Here is a 15,886-nt window from a genome sequence, read left to right as displayed (position 1 = left end):
TGTGAATTAATGGCATATTTCACACATCAACAATCGACATATCACAAACAGTGTTGCGGCAGACATAGCCACTGTATAGTCGATGGAAACTGCACTGAGTTGCTTGCTAGCTAGGAGACGACCATATATACATGCCCTGAGACGCGCTAGTCCAAGGTAGTCAACTGAGGTGACGATCAAGGCCTATGAGACCGAATTGCACCGCAACAAACAGCAATAGGATGACGGCGGTAGTCACAGTGTAGAGGTCCCATGTACCTTCACACCTCAAAGTGCTTTACAAAACAGGCTTCATACTCGAAAACGCATACCTCGCAACCCTCCACGCCTCATCTCCTTCCCTCTTCTCCTTCCTCAGCACAAACAGCTCCTGATTCCTATGCTCCTCATGCGTTCCCTCAAGCTTCCCCTTCAGCCAGAACTTTGTTCCCTCAGCTGTCGTCCTCGCGAATGCCCACCCCTCTCCCGTAACCACTATCTCATCGATGCTGAACTCGATATCCAGCCTTATGGTCGAGAAGATGCGCTCGTAGGCCGCTTTGAGGGCGTCTTGGCCTGCAGCAGGGGTGTAGCCCGGCGCCATTATTACGCCGTCGGTTGTGTAGATGGAGAGGAGTTCCGGGATGGAGTGTGTGGAGAGGACCGCGCCGTAGCGGTGGAGGAGGTCGGTTATTTGGGCTTTGTCATTGGGCACTGAGCGGGTCAGTGTTTCTATTAGGTGGCCGGAAGTGGTCATAATACTTTTGTTCCAGGTTTGAGGGGCGTTGCAGCTTGGGTTTGTTTCGGGCTTGCTTCTGAGATGCTTTTCAACGTGGGTACTGCATTGACTATCAGGCTTCTGATATTCGTGTATGCTCATCCAAACGGCAACATCTCGGCGATAGTACGCGAGCGCCGAAAAGTGGTGTTCTGCTGTTGCTATCCTGGAAGGACCCACCCCCATCTTTGACAAAAGCGGCATAGGGAGTCGGAACTTTCGTAGCAGGCTCGCGTGTCAGAACATGGACAACTTATGGTGCAATCTTGGGTAAAGAATTCGCACTTTGAACCGCAGCGATCCCAAGCGCGATCTTGCGACTCGGAAGTCATGCCTGCTTCAGAAGGCCGGGATACTCCAAGATATCGAAGGTGTTGATGTGTCTGTTGGAGGTCATGGGCTATGCCATCTTCTTTGTTGGCAGCTCTCTACATCATAGGCCTGCACATACCTTTTCTCACATACACGTTTTTCAGGATCTCTTCCGGAACGGCGAAGAGATGAATGTGGAAGAGGACGACAAGATCGTACCTCCGATTAAGGACAACAATGATTGAGTAGACAAAATGTTAATCGAGCAGCTTATGGCAGAAGGAACACGCCAGACCATGTGCTATGGCGAGGCTGATTTCTAGTGTTCACATGCAAGTCGTAGTGCTTCTTTTTTGTTGAGCATGTGCTTTGAATAGAACAGGGCCTTGAGCAAAAAGACTAACACATGTCCATATCAGAGGCAGATTTGTGCAGGCAGCATGAGCGTATCGTTCAGGCAATTTCATTTCACAACTTGATAATTTTAGCGCAGAAGGCAGAACATGCTTTGCGAAGCTATAATGTTCCGGATCTAACGTGACCAAGCAGAGGATCTCGAGCATTTTCATGCCGTTTGGGAACATGCTGGCAGAAAACAACATACGTCTTTTGTTTCTCTTCCACACATATATGTCCACTGCTTCTTTTCGCACGTACATAGCTGTAATTGGAAAATTGACAAGACAAAGAAATGCAAAGAAGCATTGTCGAAAGCAAAATTTGGAACTGCCGGTCGGAGTGGACATACTTAGATGCGGCAGTGGCAGACCAGACACGTCCGCACACGATCTTGGCCTCTCAATCTCGTGTACTCAACTCCCCAGACACTTTGACTTCGGATATAGACACATGTTTGCTTACTGTTGAACTTTCGATGTAGAGATAACACCATGTCGGCAAATCGAGCATATTTGATAAGTGACGTGCCTCGGACACTGTGTTCTTTTTTTTGAAAAGTGTCAGATGCAAAGGGGGTGACAAACAACGTGTCTTGACGGGACACGAGGTATCGTGTTCGACCCAGACCGGAGGCCGGCGAAAACATGCACTTCCACCCCAGTTCGTTTGGGTCTTGAGGCGGAGGAGAATGTGGCAACGACAACGTCGAGGAGGTGCTTTGTGCTTGTATGTAGCAGAACAGCCTAGCTTACTCATTGAAAAAGAATGATTATCGAGTTTAAAGTGCAAACAAGCTCACATGGCATGAAACAGCCTGGAGGTCCTTGGAATAGTAAGAGAACCATCAAGTCAAAAGGGTATATACAAAGAAACCGGGTTAAATCGTTCCGAATACATCATGAAAATCCATAGTCACCGCCTTACATCCTGGCATGGTGCCCAACACCCCTCCTCCTGTGCTCCCTCAAGAACCTCTTTGCCCTCGCCCCACTGAGTCCCGGCGCAGGCGTAGCCTCCTCCCCAGCCGTGACCGTCTCGTAGACAGTCTGATACACTGTCTTCTGCTCCACTCTAGTATTGGTCACGACGGGCGTTGCCGGGGCTGAGGCATCTGTAGAACTAGCTGGCAGCGACGGTGTCGACCACGGCTCTGCGGCAGGTGCAGTGGAACTAAGAATGTTCTCGACAGGTAGAATCATACTGCCCGAAGGCGCTGCGGTGGACTCTGCGGGTTGAGTCGCGTTTGAAGATGGTGCGGAACTGGGTTGGGGCCATTGGAAGCCCGGCATGCTGTCATCTCCCACGCGGTCGGCGGGCTTGGTGGGTGTAGCGACCTTGGATGTTGTTGAGGCTGCTGAAGTTGATGTAACGAGGTATCCGGTGTTGGCCTGTGATTTGGAGGACTCGAGGGCTTCGGAGGTGGGCACGACGATGGACGATGTTGGCTTGGCGATAGGCACGCTGGTCTCGGCTGGTAGCTCCTTGGAGGCAGATAGGTTTGGTTCGACGTATGAGCCTGATGTGAACGAGAGTATTGGGGCGTTGCTGGGGATCTTGGTGGGGATGGTCGCGTAGCCTGAAGAGATCGCAGGCACGGTAGCGTTGTTAGTGGGAACCGATACAGGCTCTGAAATTACAGTGCTCTGAGACGGTACTCCAGATGCCGATGGCGCAGGGGCATTATTTGCGTCGTCCTGGTACACCTTCAAAGCTTTGATGGTCCAGTAGGCATCCTTGAAAGCACTCGGGTTGTTCTGCACATACTCATCGCAAGTAGGAGCTTTCTTTGCGCAAGAGCCCGACTCCCAGACTGCACCAGCCCAGTCACCACAGAAGGCAGTGTTAAAGACGATTTGCTGTTCCTTGAACATGCTTTTAATGTCGCAGCCGCCGGTGAACTTGGCAGCAGGAAGACCCCAGCCATCAGGGTTGGGAGTGTCCCCAAGAACGTCATCTGGTACCGACCCCCGCGGGAAGTAGTAGACGCTGATAGCTTCACCGGTCCACTGTGTCGCATACACGCCACCACCAATCGCGTTGAGCCCGACGCCGTAACTGTCTGTTGAGGGGTGTTCGATAGAGCATCCGACGTTCTTGCTTTGGTTCTTGGCGTTGACGTCGCAGTTGGGTGTAGTAACCTCACCGGCGAATATGCTGGTGTCAGGGCCGATCTTGCAGCCAGGGGCTGTGTGAAGGGTCATGCCGTTGTTCGTCTGCTCGTTGACACCCTCGAGAATGTCGATTTCTCCACCAGTCGGCCAGTCAGGTCCCACCATCCAGAACGCAGGCCATGTTCCGCAGCCGGTAGGCATATGTGCCACATCCATGACTACCAGCCCGGTGCTATACTTCTTTTTGCTTACAAGTCTAAGGCTGGGTCTGCCATTTGGAGTTTCGTTGGTAGAGTCGACACCCCACTCGGCACCCGTGGTGACAGACGCATTGATGAGGTTTGTTTGCCTCGCTGTGGCTTCGTCGACATACTTGACGAACCCTGAAACTGGTCAGCCAACAAACCGGCGATTATCAAGTAAGAAGCATACCGTTCGTTGGGTCCGCTGTGTCAAAGAAGTCGAATGCGCCGTAGAAATCAGTCATGTAATCGTCTTCCAAAGCATAGCCAGCTATGCTAAGGTCGAAGAGAGAGGCCGCAGCCAGCAGCAGTGTAAAAGAACGCATCTTCAAGACGCGAGAAGAAGACAAGACCGAAGAGAATGGCTGCGTGCAAGACGCGATGGAAGAGACAGAAGAATCAAGATACGAAACACCACCAGCAGCGAGATACCCAGTAGCCAATCTGGGGTGCACACGCCTATATACGCAACACTCAAATTAGACCACGGACTGCCCTTAGGCAGGTCTCGCTTGATTAGACGAGTGGTTGTCCATCCGGACCCAGGCTGTCTTTCCAGCATAGTCGCGTTTCAACGTCTGAGCAGGATCCAGAAGCCGTCCCCCAAACAAGGCGCACACCGTTAGTCTGCGCAAGGGATGCGGGAACAACCACTGAAGATCACATGTAAGGCTGGACGGCGTTGAACAAGGCCGGACAACGCCATCGGCAGCGTTTGACCAAGACCGCATTGTTTCATGGAAATGTGCTCGGGTTGGTCGCCGTACGTCGAGTGGTGGGGCGTGAAACAGGTACCAGCGCGTGAAAACTACATCCTGGGCACTATGCGTGGCCATGGTCCGTGGTTCATTTTCGGTCGACCTGCCTAAGGCTATTGTTTGGTGTGGTGCTTGCGGTTCGCTGCCGCGGACTTGACAGGTTGAAACGGGAGCTGGTTGAAGTCGCTGCGCGGGAGAGCTTGATTGGCTGCGAGGAGCCGCCGGTAAGACAAGCGAGATGGTCCGCTGGCCTGAAACTTGACCTCCATGCCAGGTATTCGTGCCCAACGTACATTTACTATCGATATTGTCCATTCAATTTTATCGGTGAAAGACAAAGGCGCGCATGGGAGGCTCTGCTGCATCTCGACGTGTGCATACGTTGGCGCTCGTGCATGCAGTTGTGGCCCGCATCGTAATGGTCGTGAGGCTCTCCATGTTTCTGCACCTGACGCTTAGCAAAGTATCTGGTGACAGGGGCCACCAACTCCGCAAGGGATGATCAAAGATCGATGCCTTATCGCGAACCCTTGCCCATGCGGGGTGAGACTGTTCGCTTTGAGGCTGTTCCTTTGTGAAACCGGCAATAAGAGCCATATCAATCTCAGATTCGTCATCACAAGGTGTTGCCTTTGACTCGGCGATGTCGGTCGAGGAGAGTCTCTTGAGGGTACTGTAATTATGTTTCATTTATCTATCCGTCATATGCGTCAATCATTTGGGTATTCGTTTCTCTACTGCAGCGACTCGATAACAATGGCAGAGGCACCGCCTCCACCGTTGCAGATACCAGCGCAGCCGACCTTGCCCTTCTTCTCCTTGAGCACACTAAGAAGAGTAGTTGTGATCCTGGCACCAGAAGCGCCAAGGGCGTGACCGAGAGCCACAGCACCTCCGTGAAGGTTGACCTTGTCTTCCTGGATGCCGAGGATCTTCATGTTGGACAGCGCAACAACGCTGAAAGCCTCGTTGATCTCGAAAGCGTCGACGGCGGAAATGTCGATCTTGGCGTGCTTCAGGGCCTTGGGCATGGCAAGAGAAGGAGCGGTGGTGAACTTGGAAGGGTTCTGCTCAGCATCACCCCAGCCAAGGATCTTGCCAATGGGCTTGAGGCCGTGCTTCTCGACAGCCTCCTCGGAAGCGAGAACAAGGGCAGCAGCGCCATCCGAGAGCGGGGAGGCGTTGGCGGCGGTGACAGTACCGTCCTTCTTGAAGGAAGAGCGGAGTGCGCGGGTCTTGGACTCGTTGAACTGTGCCTTGTCAGTGGCTGATTACTCAAACTGCACCAGATTAATGACCAGACGAGTTGGAGTGGGTACTCACGTTCTTGGGCTCGTCGTCAACGGAGACGGTGACCGGAGGCTTGCCACGTCCCTGAGGAACCTCGATGGGGACAATCTCAGAGGTGAACCAGCCAGCCTCAGTTGCTGCTATGGCCTTCTTGTACGAGCGGATGCAGTACTCGTCCTGGTCCTCGCGGGTGAAGCCGTAGTCGTCAGCGCACTCCTCTCCCTGCAGTCCCATGTGCTCCTTCTTGTAGGCATCGGTAAGACCATCCTTAAGGACACCGTCGACCAGCGACTGGTCGCCGAACTTGGCACCGGTCCTCATGTTGGGGAGGTAGTGAGGGACATTCGACATGCTCTCAGTACCGGCAGCGACAACAATGTCAGCATTGCCAGTGATAATGGTCTGGGCGCCAACAATCAGGGACTTGATCGAGGAGGCGCACACCTTGTTGATGGTGGTGGACACGGTCGACTCGGGGAGACCAGCACCAATGGCGCACTGGCGGGCAGGGTTCTGGCCGAGGCTGGACTGTCAGTATGGGCGTGTGAACTCGTTGGAGAGAGTCTTACTTTGCGGACATGACATTGCCGACAAAGACCTCCTCGATATCCTCAGGCTTCAAGCCAGCGCGCTCAACGGCAGCTGTTTATGCGTCAGGCAATTGACCCAAGGATGGATGGTAGAACTCCAACATACCCTTGATAGCATGAGAGCCAAGCTGGATAGCGCTCAGACTCGAGAGCGAGCTATATTGGTGGTGAGTTGCTAGCCATTGCCCCTCGTTTCGACAGGAAAACATACCCAAGGAACATACCCGTGGGTGTACGGGCAGCCGAGACAATGTAAACAGGGGGAAGAGAAGACATTTTTTGACGCGACTAAACAATTGTACGTGAGGAAGAGGAGCTTTCTCTTCAAGTAAGGCAAGACGTGACCCTTTTAAACTGTGATGGGATTCTTCTCTTTGCAACGCGCCGCCATCGGTCAACTCGACCCTGCGGCCCGCGCTAGACAGGGATGGCGACCCCACTTCTGTGCATGACGCTAGGCGAGACTTGTAGCACGTGACCAAAAGATTCTGGATAGCTTCAGAACCGTAACGCGCATCGGTGCCCTGCAACTTTACGCGTATCGCCGCCATGGATGACCTTTACGACGAGTGAGCTTGACAGTAAGACTGTAACTAGTCACGCGACTGACACGACACAGGTTTGGTAACTTTATCGGAGAGGCCGAGTCCGATGAAGATGTCCAGACGAACGGCGAGGCTGCGGACGCCTACGTCCTCGATGACCACGAGCCCGAGGATGCCGAAGTGAACGACCAGCAGCTTATGGAAGTCGACGAAGGGCCGTCAAACGCCGTAGTCCTGCACGAAGACAAGCAATACTACCCCTCCGCGGCAGACGTATACGGCGACGATGTCGAAGTTCTGGTACAGGAGGAGGATACGCAGTCGCTGGCGCAGCCGATCATTGCGCCAGTCGTGCAGAAAAAGTTCACAGTACAGGAGACAGATCTGCCGCCTGTGCACTACTCGAGAGAGCTGTTGACGGACTTGATGAACTTCCCAGACCAGATACGAAACATCGCAATTGCTGGACATTTGCATCATGGAAAGACCGCGTTTATGGATATGTTGGTGATGGAGACACACGACATCCAGGACCGGTTGGATTACAAGAAAGGAAAGAAGAGGGAGGAGCAGCTGCGATACACAGACGTACACATTCTCGAGCGCGAACGAGGCCTTTCGATCAAGGCCGCGCCGATGAGCCTGGTCCTGCAGAACACGAAATCGAAGTCGCACCTTTTTAACATTCTTGACACACCTGGACACGTCAACTTCGCAGACGAGGTTGCTTCGTCTTTACGCCTGGTGGATGGTGTGGTCTTGGTTGTAGACGTTGTGGAAGGTGTGCAGGTCAACACAGAGCAGGTCATCAAGCATGCAATTCTGGAAGATCTTCCTTTGACCTTGGTGATTAACAAGATGGACCGTCTGATCCTGGAACTGAAGCTTCCGCCGAAGGATGCCTACTTCAAGATTAAGCACGTTATCGAGGAGGTCAACACGGCCATCGAGAACACGATTCCTGGACGAGGCGAAAGCAGGCGAGTCAGCCCTGAGAAGGGCAACGTTGCATTTGCCTGCACAAGCATGCGCTGGTGCTTTACGATTCAGTCGTTCGCAAAGATGTACTCGGACTTCTACCCCGGACCGTCGAGACTACCGGGATTCGGAGTGCCTATGAAGGGGCTGGATGTTGACAAGTTCGCCATGCGACTCTGGGGTGACATTTTCTACAATCCAGGCAGCCGCAAGTTCAGCCGTAAGGCACAGGAAGAGGGCGCACAACGGTCATTCGTACACTGGATTCTGGAGCCAGTCTACAAGCTTTACTCTCACACCCTCAGCGAAAGCTCGGCCGATCTCAAAGATACGTTAGGCGCACTTGGTATCAACCTGAAGCCTTCAGAATACAAGACGGACGCAAAAGAGCTTATGCGACTTGTCTGCCAGCAGTACTTCGGACCATCTTCAGGTTTCGTCGACATGGTCACCCAGCATGTTCCATCGCCAACGGAGGGTGCGAAGAGGCTGCTTCAGAGGCACTACACTGGCCCGCTAGACTCGAAGACTGCAGAGGCCATGGACAAGTGCGACCAGGACGGCCCACTTATCGTGCATGTCACGAAGCTGTTCAACGCGACGGATGCGAAATCTTTCACGGCCTTGGGACGCGTAATGAGCGGAATTGCGAAATCTCCGCAATCGGTGCGAGTCCTTGGCGAAGGCTACACGATCGAAGATGAGGAAGACATGGTTGTTGCCACTATCACAGACACTTGGATCGCCGAGTCGAGATACAATGTACCTGTCAGCGGTGTTCCGGCAGGAAACTGGGTGCTGCTTGGTGGTGTTGACAACTCAATCGTCAAAACAGCGACAATCGTTGCCTCGAAACTCCCTGATGACGAAGACGCATACATTTTTCGACCAATCCGCCACTTCTTCGAGTCCGTTTTCAAGGTTGCAGTGGAACCCATTAACCCTTCGGAGCTGCCAAAGATGTTGGACGGTCTCCGCAAGATCAACAAATCGTACCCACTCATCACCACGAAGGTCGAAGAGTCTGGCGAGCACGTTGTTCTTGGTACCGGCGAATTATACATGGACTGCGTTCTCCACGATCTGCGACGACTGTACGCAGACATGGAGATCAAGGTCTCCGACCCAGTCACCAGGTTTTGTGAGACGGTTGTGGAGATGTCTGCCATCAAATGTTACGCCATGACACCAAACAAGAAGAACAAGCTTACCATGATCGCCGAGCCGTTGGATCCAGGTATTGCCGAGGACATCGAGTCCGGCAAGGTCGATATCAAGCAGCCTGTTCGAGTCGTAGGCAAGTTCTTCGAAGACAACTATGGCTACGACTTGCTTGCATCCAGGAATATCTGGGCTTTCGGGCCTGACGACATGGGTGCCAACATCCTGCAAAATGACACACTTCCTTCAGAAATCGACACAAAGACGCTGCGCACAGTGCGCGACACAATACGACAAGGCTTCAGCTGGGCGACGCGCGAAGGTCCGCTCTGCGAAGAGCCCATCCGCAACACCAAGTTCCGCATCACAGACGTCGAACTGGCATCAGAAGCCATCTTCCGCGGCGGTGGCCAGATTATCCCAACGAGTCGACGAGCCTGTTACTCGAGTTTCCTGATGGCGAGCCCGCGCTTGATGGAGCCGGTGTACTCTTGCAGCATGACCGGTCCTGCGGACACCAAGAGCAGTCTCTACACAGTGCTTGCGAGAAGGAGAGGCCACGTCCTGCAGGATGGACCGATTGCCGGTACACCACTGTACAATGTTAGGGGACTCATTCCGGTCATCGATTCTTTCGGTTTCGAGACCGATCTGAGGGTAAGTTGATCACGTAATACAAGTTCGATGACATTTGCTAATGGTCCGCAGATTCACACACAAGGTCAAGTCTCCTTGTCTCTCGTCTTCGACCGCTGGTCTATCGTGCCCGGCGATCCGCTCGATAAGGAGATCACGCTGCGACCCCTCGAGCCCGCGACCGCACAAGCACTCGCACGCGACTTCGTGCTCAAGACAAGACGGAGGAAGGGTCTGGCTGAGGACGTCACCATTAGCAAGTTCCTAGAGCCTGAACTGTTCAGAAACTTGAAGGAGAGTGGTGTGCTTGACGTTTGAGGACGCATTGTATGATACAAAAAGTGGCGTTGACTGCGCAGCGACACTTCGCGCACGCATGGTGAGGTCTATCAAAAGCGTGAGCTGGATTGAATATACCCTTTGACCACCGTATCGTTTCCATCGCCTGTTCCATCGAGGTGCCTACCTGACGAAAAGCTGCTGTCATCTTCCACGAAGGCCTGACCATCGGGTCTCGCTCCGCCCATACCATCGCGCATCCCCTATCATTGGTACATCTATTCGCAGCTCTCTGTCTCTTCCAAGCCCATTCTGCACAATCTGCACATATCTCAAGTTCATCTCGTTCCTATTGTGACTATCGGTTTCCCTCCACTGAACGCGTTTCAATTCCTGCACGCCTCCCACGAGCTTGAGCGCCTTGAATGCACTACGGGTCGACACTAGCTGCAGGTCAACACTAGCTTCCCTGAGGGCACGTGGAATGTACTGTCAAAGTCATCGATGGTGACTCATCTGATAGAACCTGTCCTACAGCTTCACACCCAACATTGGCACCCTGACTCATGCGTACATAGCGTCTGCCTTAGCTTCTGTGATCTCCATGGTCATGTCTGCTTGGAACGAAAGTGCCTGTTGGTCATGTCATAGTTCCGAGGAGGTGAGAGCGTGTTCGGGGTCAAAAAGGAAGTCACGCGTCCCACGCACTCTAGAGACTAAACAACACTGCGACCACGTCATGTCTTCCACTTGAGCATATACATCTGATTGCTGTGATATGATGTGAGATTGTTGAAGCCATGGAACTGGAAGATATATAGGGAGACTGTTATCACTTGTCCGGGTGCCTCTTGTCTCCCATCTGGTTTGGAACACTCGGCCTCCTCCTCCCCCTCCTCCCCAACACGGGTGTAGTTCCATATCCCCTGCTCGTATGTACTTGCCTCCTGGAGAGACCTACGCTTTCCAGAGCTGACCAAGAATCGGCATGAACAGCTCGACATCCTTCTTGAGCTGGAACTCTGTTCGCACGGTGTCGTGGAGGAACTTATGCAGAACGCCATGGAGGAAATACTTTTCCCAGATGACCTCGACATACTTGAGAGCTGTCATTCCTCGCAGTAATCGTCCCGCCTTCTCCAGACTGTGGACATGCGCTTCAGGCTCTTCGAAGCGAGTTGTACCGTATTCCATGAGGAATGGTTCGTAGCCGCAATGGCTCGAGATGACAATGCGGACAGCTCGAACCTTGGCAATCTGTTCGCTGTCGAGCCCTTCGAGAAATTCCACCATGGTAGAGAGGGAAGCACCGAGCACGTTCAACGCTAGAGGCAGCAAAGCAGTCTCGGAACGCAGCTGTTGAGAGACCTTGTCCAATGTCGATAGACCATTAAGCGTAATACACTCTTGGCCATTACAGATGAATCGGCACTGGTCGGAGTCACCCAAGATGACGATGTTACGGCCACCAGGTGCGAATTCGTAAATCCTGCCGCGCAATTCACGGGGAAGGCGAAGCAGAGGTGACTGCTGTTGGTTGCGGACGGTAATGCAGTTACTTAGTGATGTACTTAGTGATGACAGCGATACTTACATAACATTGGTAGCCTGGGTAGCCTCGGCGGCGTGTGCCATGTTGTTTTGGTTGACTGGGGGTGTATTTTGCACTACGGTCGCGCGGCGGGTGATAAATTGTGTTAAGTTGAGGCAACGACGACAAATGCGCCCTAAACAACAAACGGCAAAAGCACTGACGTCACCCAAGTCATTCACCTGTTCGTGTACATCTATCATTAGGTTAACATCTAGGGATACGTGCTCTCCTCGTCAACGATGCTCAACTCCCAACTTAATTCGCCAGCACACTTCTCAACATGGTCAAGAAGCTCGGATGCAGTTTCTTGACCTCCTCAATCGTAGGTTTCTTCGGCTCGCCCGCTCTCCTCTTGAGCTTCTCCGCGGCTCTCGCACGGCTCTTGCGCTCGGCTTCGATGGGGTCGTCGTCATCGTCACCCTCTTCCTCGTCTTCTGAGTCTGTGGCTTCGTCGTCGAGTTCGAGATCTTGTAGGTCGAGCTGTGTTGTGTCAGTACGGAAAATCTTGTGTATGAAAGAATGATTTAAGAAAAGATGAAGGCTTACCTCATTGAGCCCAAAGTCGCTGCTCTTGAACCCTGCCATACCGCCAAGCACGGGATCTGGTTCATCGCCTGCACTTGCCATCTTCTGCCTTGTCTTATCCTGATGCCACTTCTTGCGGGCGGTCTGCCACTTGATCAGACTATTGATCTCTCGGATAGCTTTCCGCTTGTCGATAATGCCTGAATCCATGCTGCCCTGGAAAAGCGCGTTCATGTCGAGCTTGCCGCCACTGTTGGGGCCGTGACGTAGAAACTCGAGGATGCCTTCCAGCCAACCCATCAGCTGATCGAAGAGCCCGTTGTCGTGGATGTGGACCTCGTGTACAAACTTGTAGAAGTTGTCTTCGTGACGTGCGCAGAGGTCGATGAACGCTTGTACTGTTTGGTTGGGGTCTGCGGAAACCTCTTGTCGTTGGCAAGCTTCAATGGTCTTGATTGTGTCGTCGACGAACACAGCGAAATCTGTGATACTGTTATAGACATTTGCTGACTTGTAGACACGGACAAGTGGTTCGTAGAAGATGGTGAACAGGTCGCGGAAGAGCTGCAGTGTGGTGGGCTAAGGTAATTAGCGGCAACTCTGTCAGTAGATGAATTCTTCGACTTACCTCCTCAATGATCTGCAGCATCATGAGCTTGTCGCGTTGCCTCAGACACAGCTTGAGATACTGTTTGAGATGCGCAAAGAGCTCGGCGCCCTGTCGCAAGTCCTTGTCGATCTGACCAGACGTATTAGTACGGATGCTGTTAACGCTGCGCGTACTGTTGTTTCTGCTGTATCGATTGGTCGGCCTCACATTTTCGACGGCATTGTTCCATGCAACGTAGGCGTTGAAGACCTTCTCCACTTGCTCGGAGCTCAACTCGGGTTTGAAGAAGTCAGATCGGAGGATCGTCACGACGACATCGACTTGCTCGCTGTCCGCCTCTTGCCGAAGAATTCCCTTCACCTCTTCATCTGACTCGACGTATGCTTTGATCTTGGCGCAGAGAACATCGTCCTTGATCTTGGTGGAGGCGAGGGTATCGATCGTCTTCTGCACAGAATTAACGCCATCGTTGATGGCCATACCAAAGATGCGCTGAAGTAAAGACCGTGCGCCAAAAGGTTGCGCAAGGAACAAATCAAGAACTCCGCTCATTACCGCTGCCGGATTCGCAATTCTGATGACGTTCTTCAGCATACCGTATGGCACCAGCGAGTGTATCCGCTTCGCCTGCGCGAATAGCTCCGGCGAATTGTCTTCAGCCAGGAACAGATGGTAGATGGTGGCCGCGACTTCTATTCGCAACCATTCCGCAAATTTCTGGTACTCTGGCTTCAGGTCGGAAATCGAGTTCTTCACTCTGATTTCTTGGAAGAGATGCGATAGGCCATTCCTCTCCACGATCTCACGTCTAAACTTTTCCATGTGGATGTCGAGCTCCGCAGCCCGCTTCCGTGCGACCTCATAGAACTGCTTCTGCTCTTGTATCCGTTTTTCGTCCATGATCATACGCTTCTCGATGTCTTCCATCTCTTCCTCGTTGACCTCGATAGGGTCGCGGGTGAGGAAGTCAGCCATAGCATTCGATTGTGCAATGCGCTCATTGTTGAGGAACGATCGGAGGAAGGCTCGCAACGACACACGCTGCTCTTCACGGTAAAGAGTCCGCGGTGGCGTATAACCATAGCCCTCTCCTGAAGCACGAGGCGACCGTGCCCCTGGTGGTCCAAGCGATGTCTGTGAGGCGTTCTTCTTGTGACCGCCACCCCAGAGGTAGCTTCGCAGGCCTCCACCACCACCGTCGCTCTTCTGATAAGTATCAGGTGCCGGTCCTTGTGTGGATACCGAGGATATGGAACTAGCATCGTCGTCGTCTTTAGATGAGCTCATGATGGAGTCCTTTTTGTTCTTGCGTGGGAGTGGAGGGAGCACCTTTCCAGGAAGCTCAAGGCGTATGCGCTTGTGAAGATTGACGAAGTCCTGGTACCGTCGTCCGACGTAGATTTCGCGGTCATCGCTCTGTTTGACTCTGATGAGATATTCCTGCGAATTGTAAGTCTGAGTTCGTTAGTCCCCATGAGTCTGACCTACCGCATGTGTGTGATACCGGAGATGCTTCTTTACTGATGTGGTTCGCACGCCGGCAACGTTGACATCCCAGCCATTAATGAAATGACCGCTGGGTGCGTTCATGTGTAAACCCTCCTCATTTGCGCCGCGCTCGACGATTTCCATTTCAGAGAAGCGTATCCTCTCCTCGTAGCCAGACGCAGTGGGAATACCAGAGACCATCATAAGCTCAACCAGCTTCTCTGCCTTAAGCGCTAGCTTCTTTCGCTTTGTTTCCTCGAGGCGGTCCTCTGAAGACGAGATGTCTTTGCTCGCGAACGATTCGAGGAACTACGGCACCGTCTGTCAGCACGTCCTCGCAGTCCTCAGAATGATGTCACTACTCACCACTTGCAGTTTGTCCTGCCAGAACTCCTTCTCCTTGGCTTTGTCGAGGAACGGGAAGTTTCGCACATGGTTGACGAAAATGAAGCGCAGTAGAGGCAGCTCCGAGTCTTCTGGGGCGACTTCGCCGGCGTCTGAACGGAAGGGCGCGCCAAAGCGCTTGAGAGCGGTCGACGATGAGAGCTCGGAGATTTCGAACTGTGTTTGCTGGGAAATGAGCTCACGCTTGAGGTCTGTATATGTGTGAGTATCTACCAGAGTTCTGGGTATGGTCTGGCTGCTTACAGTGCTCCTGCTTGCCGGTCAAGATGGAACCCTCTGGCGGCAACGACATCATGGACGCCATTGTGTAGTTTGTGTCCACCCGCTTCGCCATCGGCCGCTCTGCGCCTGCGTCATGGAGCTCGCCGAATTCGGAGACCGAGGGCTGGTTGTCCATGGTGGACACTGTGGTTCCGTTGAGCGCCAGGCCAGGCGGGGTGCCTTGAGCCATGCTAGAAAGAAATTGCGAAGAAATGAGGGGCAGCAGGAAGGCGCAGGCGTGAAGGCCGCAGGGGTACAGGAACAGTAATATAGAACGCTCGGCCTCGCGAGGATGGGGAAGCAATAAAGTAATGTCGCCGGGTGTTGTATGACGCCCGGCGGGCTGCTCTGGGGCTTATCACGCGCAGCTCCACCAGCCAAATGTGCTAGGGTTTGCGTGCACGATGCGTAGGGCGGCCTCGTCCTAGGTAAAGTCTACTCGCAATTCGCTCAAAGAAGATTGCGTCGATGCTTGTCGGCACCAAGGCACTGCGGGCGCGTGAAGAAGTGTGGCTGATGGCGGGACTTCGTCATAGCCGGTAGGGCCGAGCAATGAGAGCGCTTGCTGGAGATCCGCTTTCGAGTCCTCGGGCGACCTGCACGGGCAACGAAGGAACGCACGGCATCTGAGGTGCCCTTGGCTGCAGACCGAAGGAGCTCTTACGAATACGCGCGCAGTCCGTCCGGCGAGGGTACAGTCAGACTTCTATCTGCCCTACGAAACATTCATCAACTTTGTTCCCACTACATAAAGCTTGGCCATGTTTATCACCTGGAACGCTCTGAGAACGTCAGAAGCGCAGGTGTTCAGACGGATGCAGTTGCAGTTGCAGTGCACCTGATATAGATGCTTGTCTCACATTTGACCTCACATTCATCTTTCACTCACGGTCCAGACCACGTGCCAAGTGGGCCACAGGCAACTTGTTCCGGACTGCCACTCAG

General features: G+C 53.1%; 7 protein-coding genes across 7 annotated transcripts; 1 reads left to right on the top strand and 6 right to left on the bottom strand.

Annotated features, from left to right (window-relative positions):
* Positions 1–106: 106 nt before the first annotated feature.
* M421DRAFT_417212 (uncharacterized protein) lies at positions 107–792 on the bottom strand. The gene is made up of 2 exons (XM_033591364.1): positions 742–792; positions 107–693 (listed from the first exon to the last, which is right to left on the bottom strand). Coding segments are annotated over exons 1-2 (417 nt in total). The 5' UTR covers positions 743–792; the 3' UTR covers positions 107–277.
* Positions 793–2,388: 1,596 nt separating this feature from the next.
* Positions 2,389–4,147, bottom strand: M421DRAFT_54733 (glycoside hydrolase family 16 protein; the record flags this gene model as incomplete). The annotated part of the gene is made up of 2 exons (XM_033595251.1): positions 2,389–3,962; positions 4,012–4,147. 2 exons carry the CDS (start codon positions 4,145–4,147, stop codon positions 2,389–2,391), a joined length of 1,710 nt encoding a protein of 569 aa, XP_033452742.1.
* Positions 4,148–4,232: 85 nt separating this feature from the next.
* Positions 4,233–5,171, bottom strand: M421DRAFT_293428 (uncharacterized protein). Its single transcript, XM_033589043.1, has one exon. It carries the CDS (start codon positions 4,892–4,894, stop codon positions 4,319–4,321), a length of 576 nt encoding a protein of 191 aa, XP_033452741.1. The 5' UTR covers positions 4,895–5,171; the 3' UTR covers positions 4,233–4,318.
* Positions 5,172–5,228: 57 nt separating this feature from the next.
* On the bottom strand, positions 5,229–6,814 carry M421DRAFT_417210 (acetyl-CoA acetyltransferase IB). Its single transcript, XM_033591363.1, has 5 exons — positions 6,671–6,814; positions 6,566–6,615; positions 6,439–6,511; positions 5,903–6,392; positions 5,229–5,829 (listed from the first exon to the last, which is right to left on the bottom strand). The coding sequence occupies exons 1-5, from the start codon at positions 6,733–6,735 to the stop codon at positions 5,314–5,316; spliced, it is 1,194 nt and encodes a 397-aa protein (XP_033452740.1). The 5' UTR covers positions 6,736–6,814; the 3' UTR covers positions 5,229–5,313.
* Positions 6,815–6,983: 169 nt separating this feature from the next.
* Positions 6,984–10,315, top strand: M421DRAFT_417209 (elongation factor 2). Its single transcript, XM_033591362.1, has 3 exons — positions 6,984–7,028; positions 7,079–9,800; positions 9,852–10,315. The coding sequence occupies exons 1-3, from the start codon at positions 7,009–7,011 to the stop codon at positions 10,095–10,097; spliced, it is 2,988 nt and encodes a 995-aa protein (XP_033452739.1). The 5' UTR covers positions 6,984–7,008; the 3' UTR covers positions 10,098–10,315.
* A 700-nt stretch (positions 10,316–11,015) lies between these two features.
* On the bottom strand, positions 11,016–11,693 carry M421DRAFT_2112 (uncharacterized protein; the record flags this gene model as incomplete). The annotated part of the gene is made up of 2 exons (XM_033588225.1): positions 11,016–11,547; positions 11,653–11,693. The coding sequence occupies 2 exons, from the start codon at positions 11,691–11,693 to the stop codon at positions 11,016–11,018; spliced, it is 573 nt and encodes a 190-aa protein (XP_033452738.1).
* On the bottom strand, positions 11,665–15,613 carry M421DRAFT_293408 (uncharacterized protein). The gene is made up of 5 exons (XM_033589042.1): positions 14,924–15,613; positions 14,642–14,871; positions 14,276–14,584; positions 12,806–14,227; positions 11,665–12,756 (listed from the first exon to the last, which is right to left on the bottom strand). The coding sequence occupies exons 1-5, from the start codon at positions 15,129–15,131 to the stop codon at positions 11,908–11,910; spliced, it is 3,018 nt and encodes a 1,005-aa protein (XP_033452737.1). The 5' UTR covers positions 15,132–15,613; the 3' UTR covers positions 11,665–11,907.
* Between the last annotated feature and the right edge of the window lie 273 nt (positions 15,614–15,886).

The sequence above is a fragment of the Didymella exigua genome (assembly GCF_010094145.1).
Source record: "Didymella exigua CBS 183.55 unplaced genomic scaffold M421scaffold_4, whole genome shotgun sequence".
NCBI lineage: Eukaryota > Fungi > Ascomycota > Dothideomycetes > Pleosporales > Didymellaceae > Didymella > Didymella exigua.
Note: the sequence above shows the minus strand (reverse complement) of the source record. Positions and strands in the feature narration are given on the sequence as shown.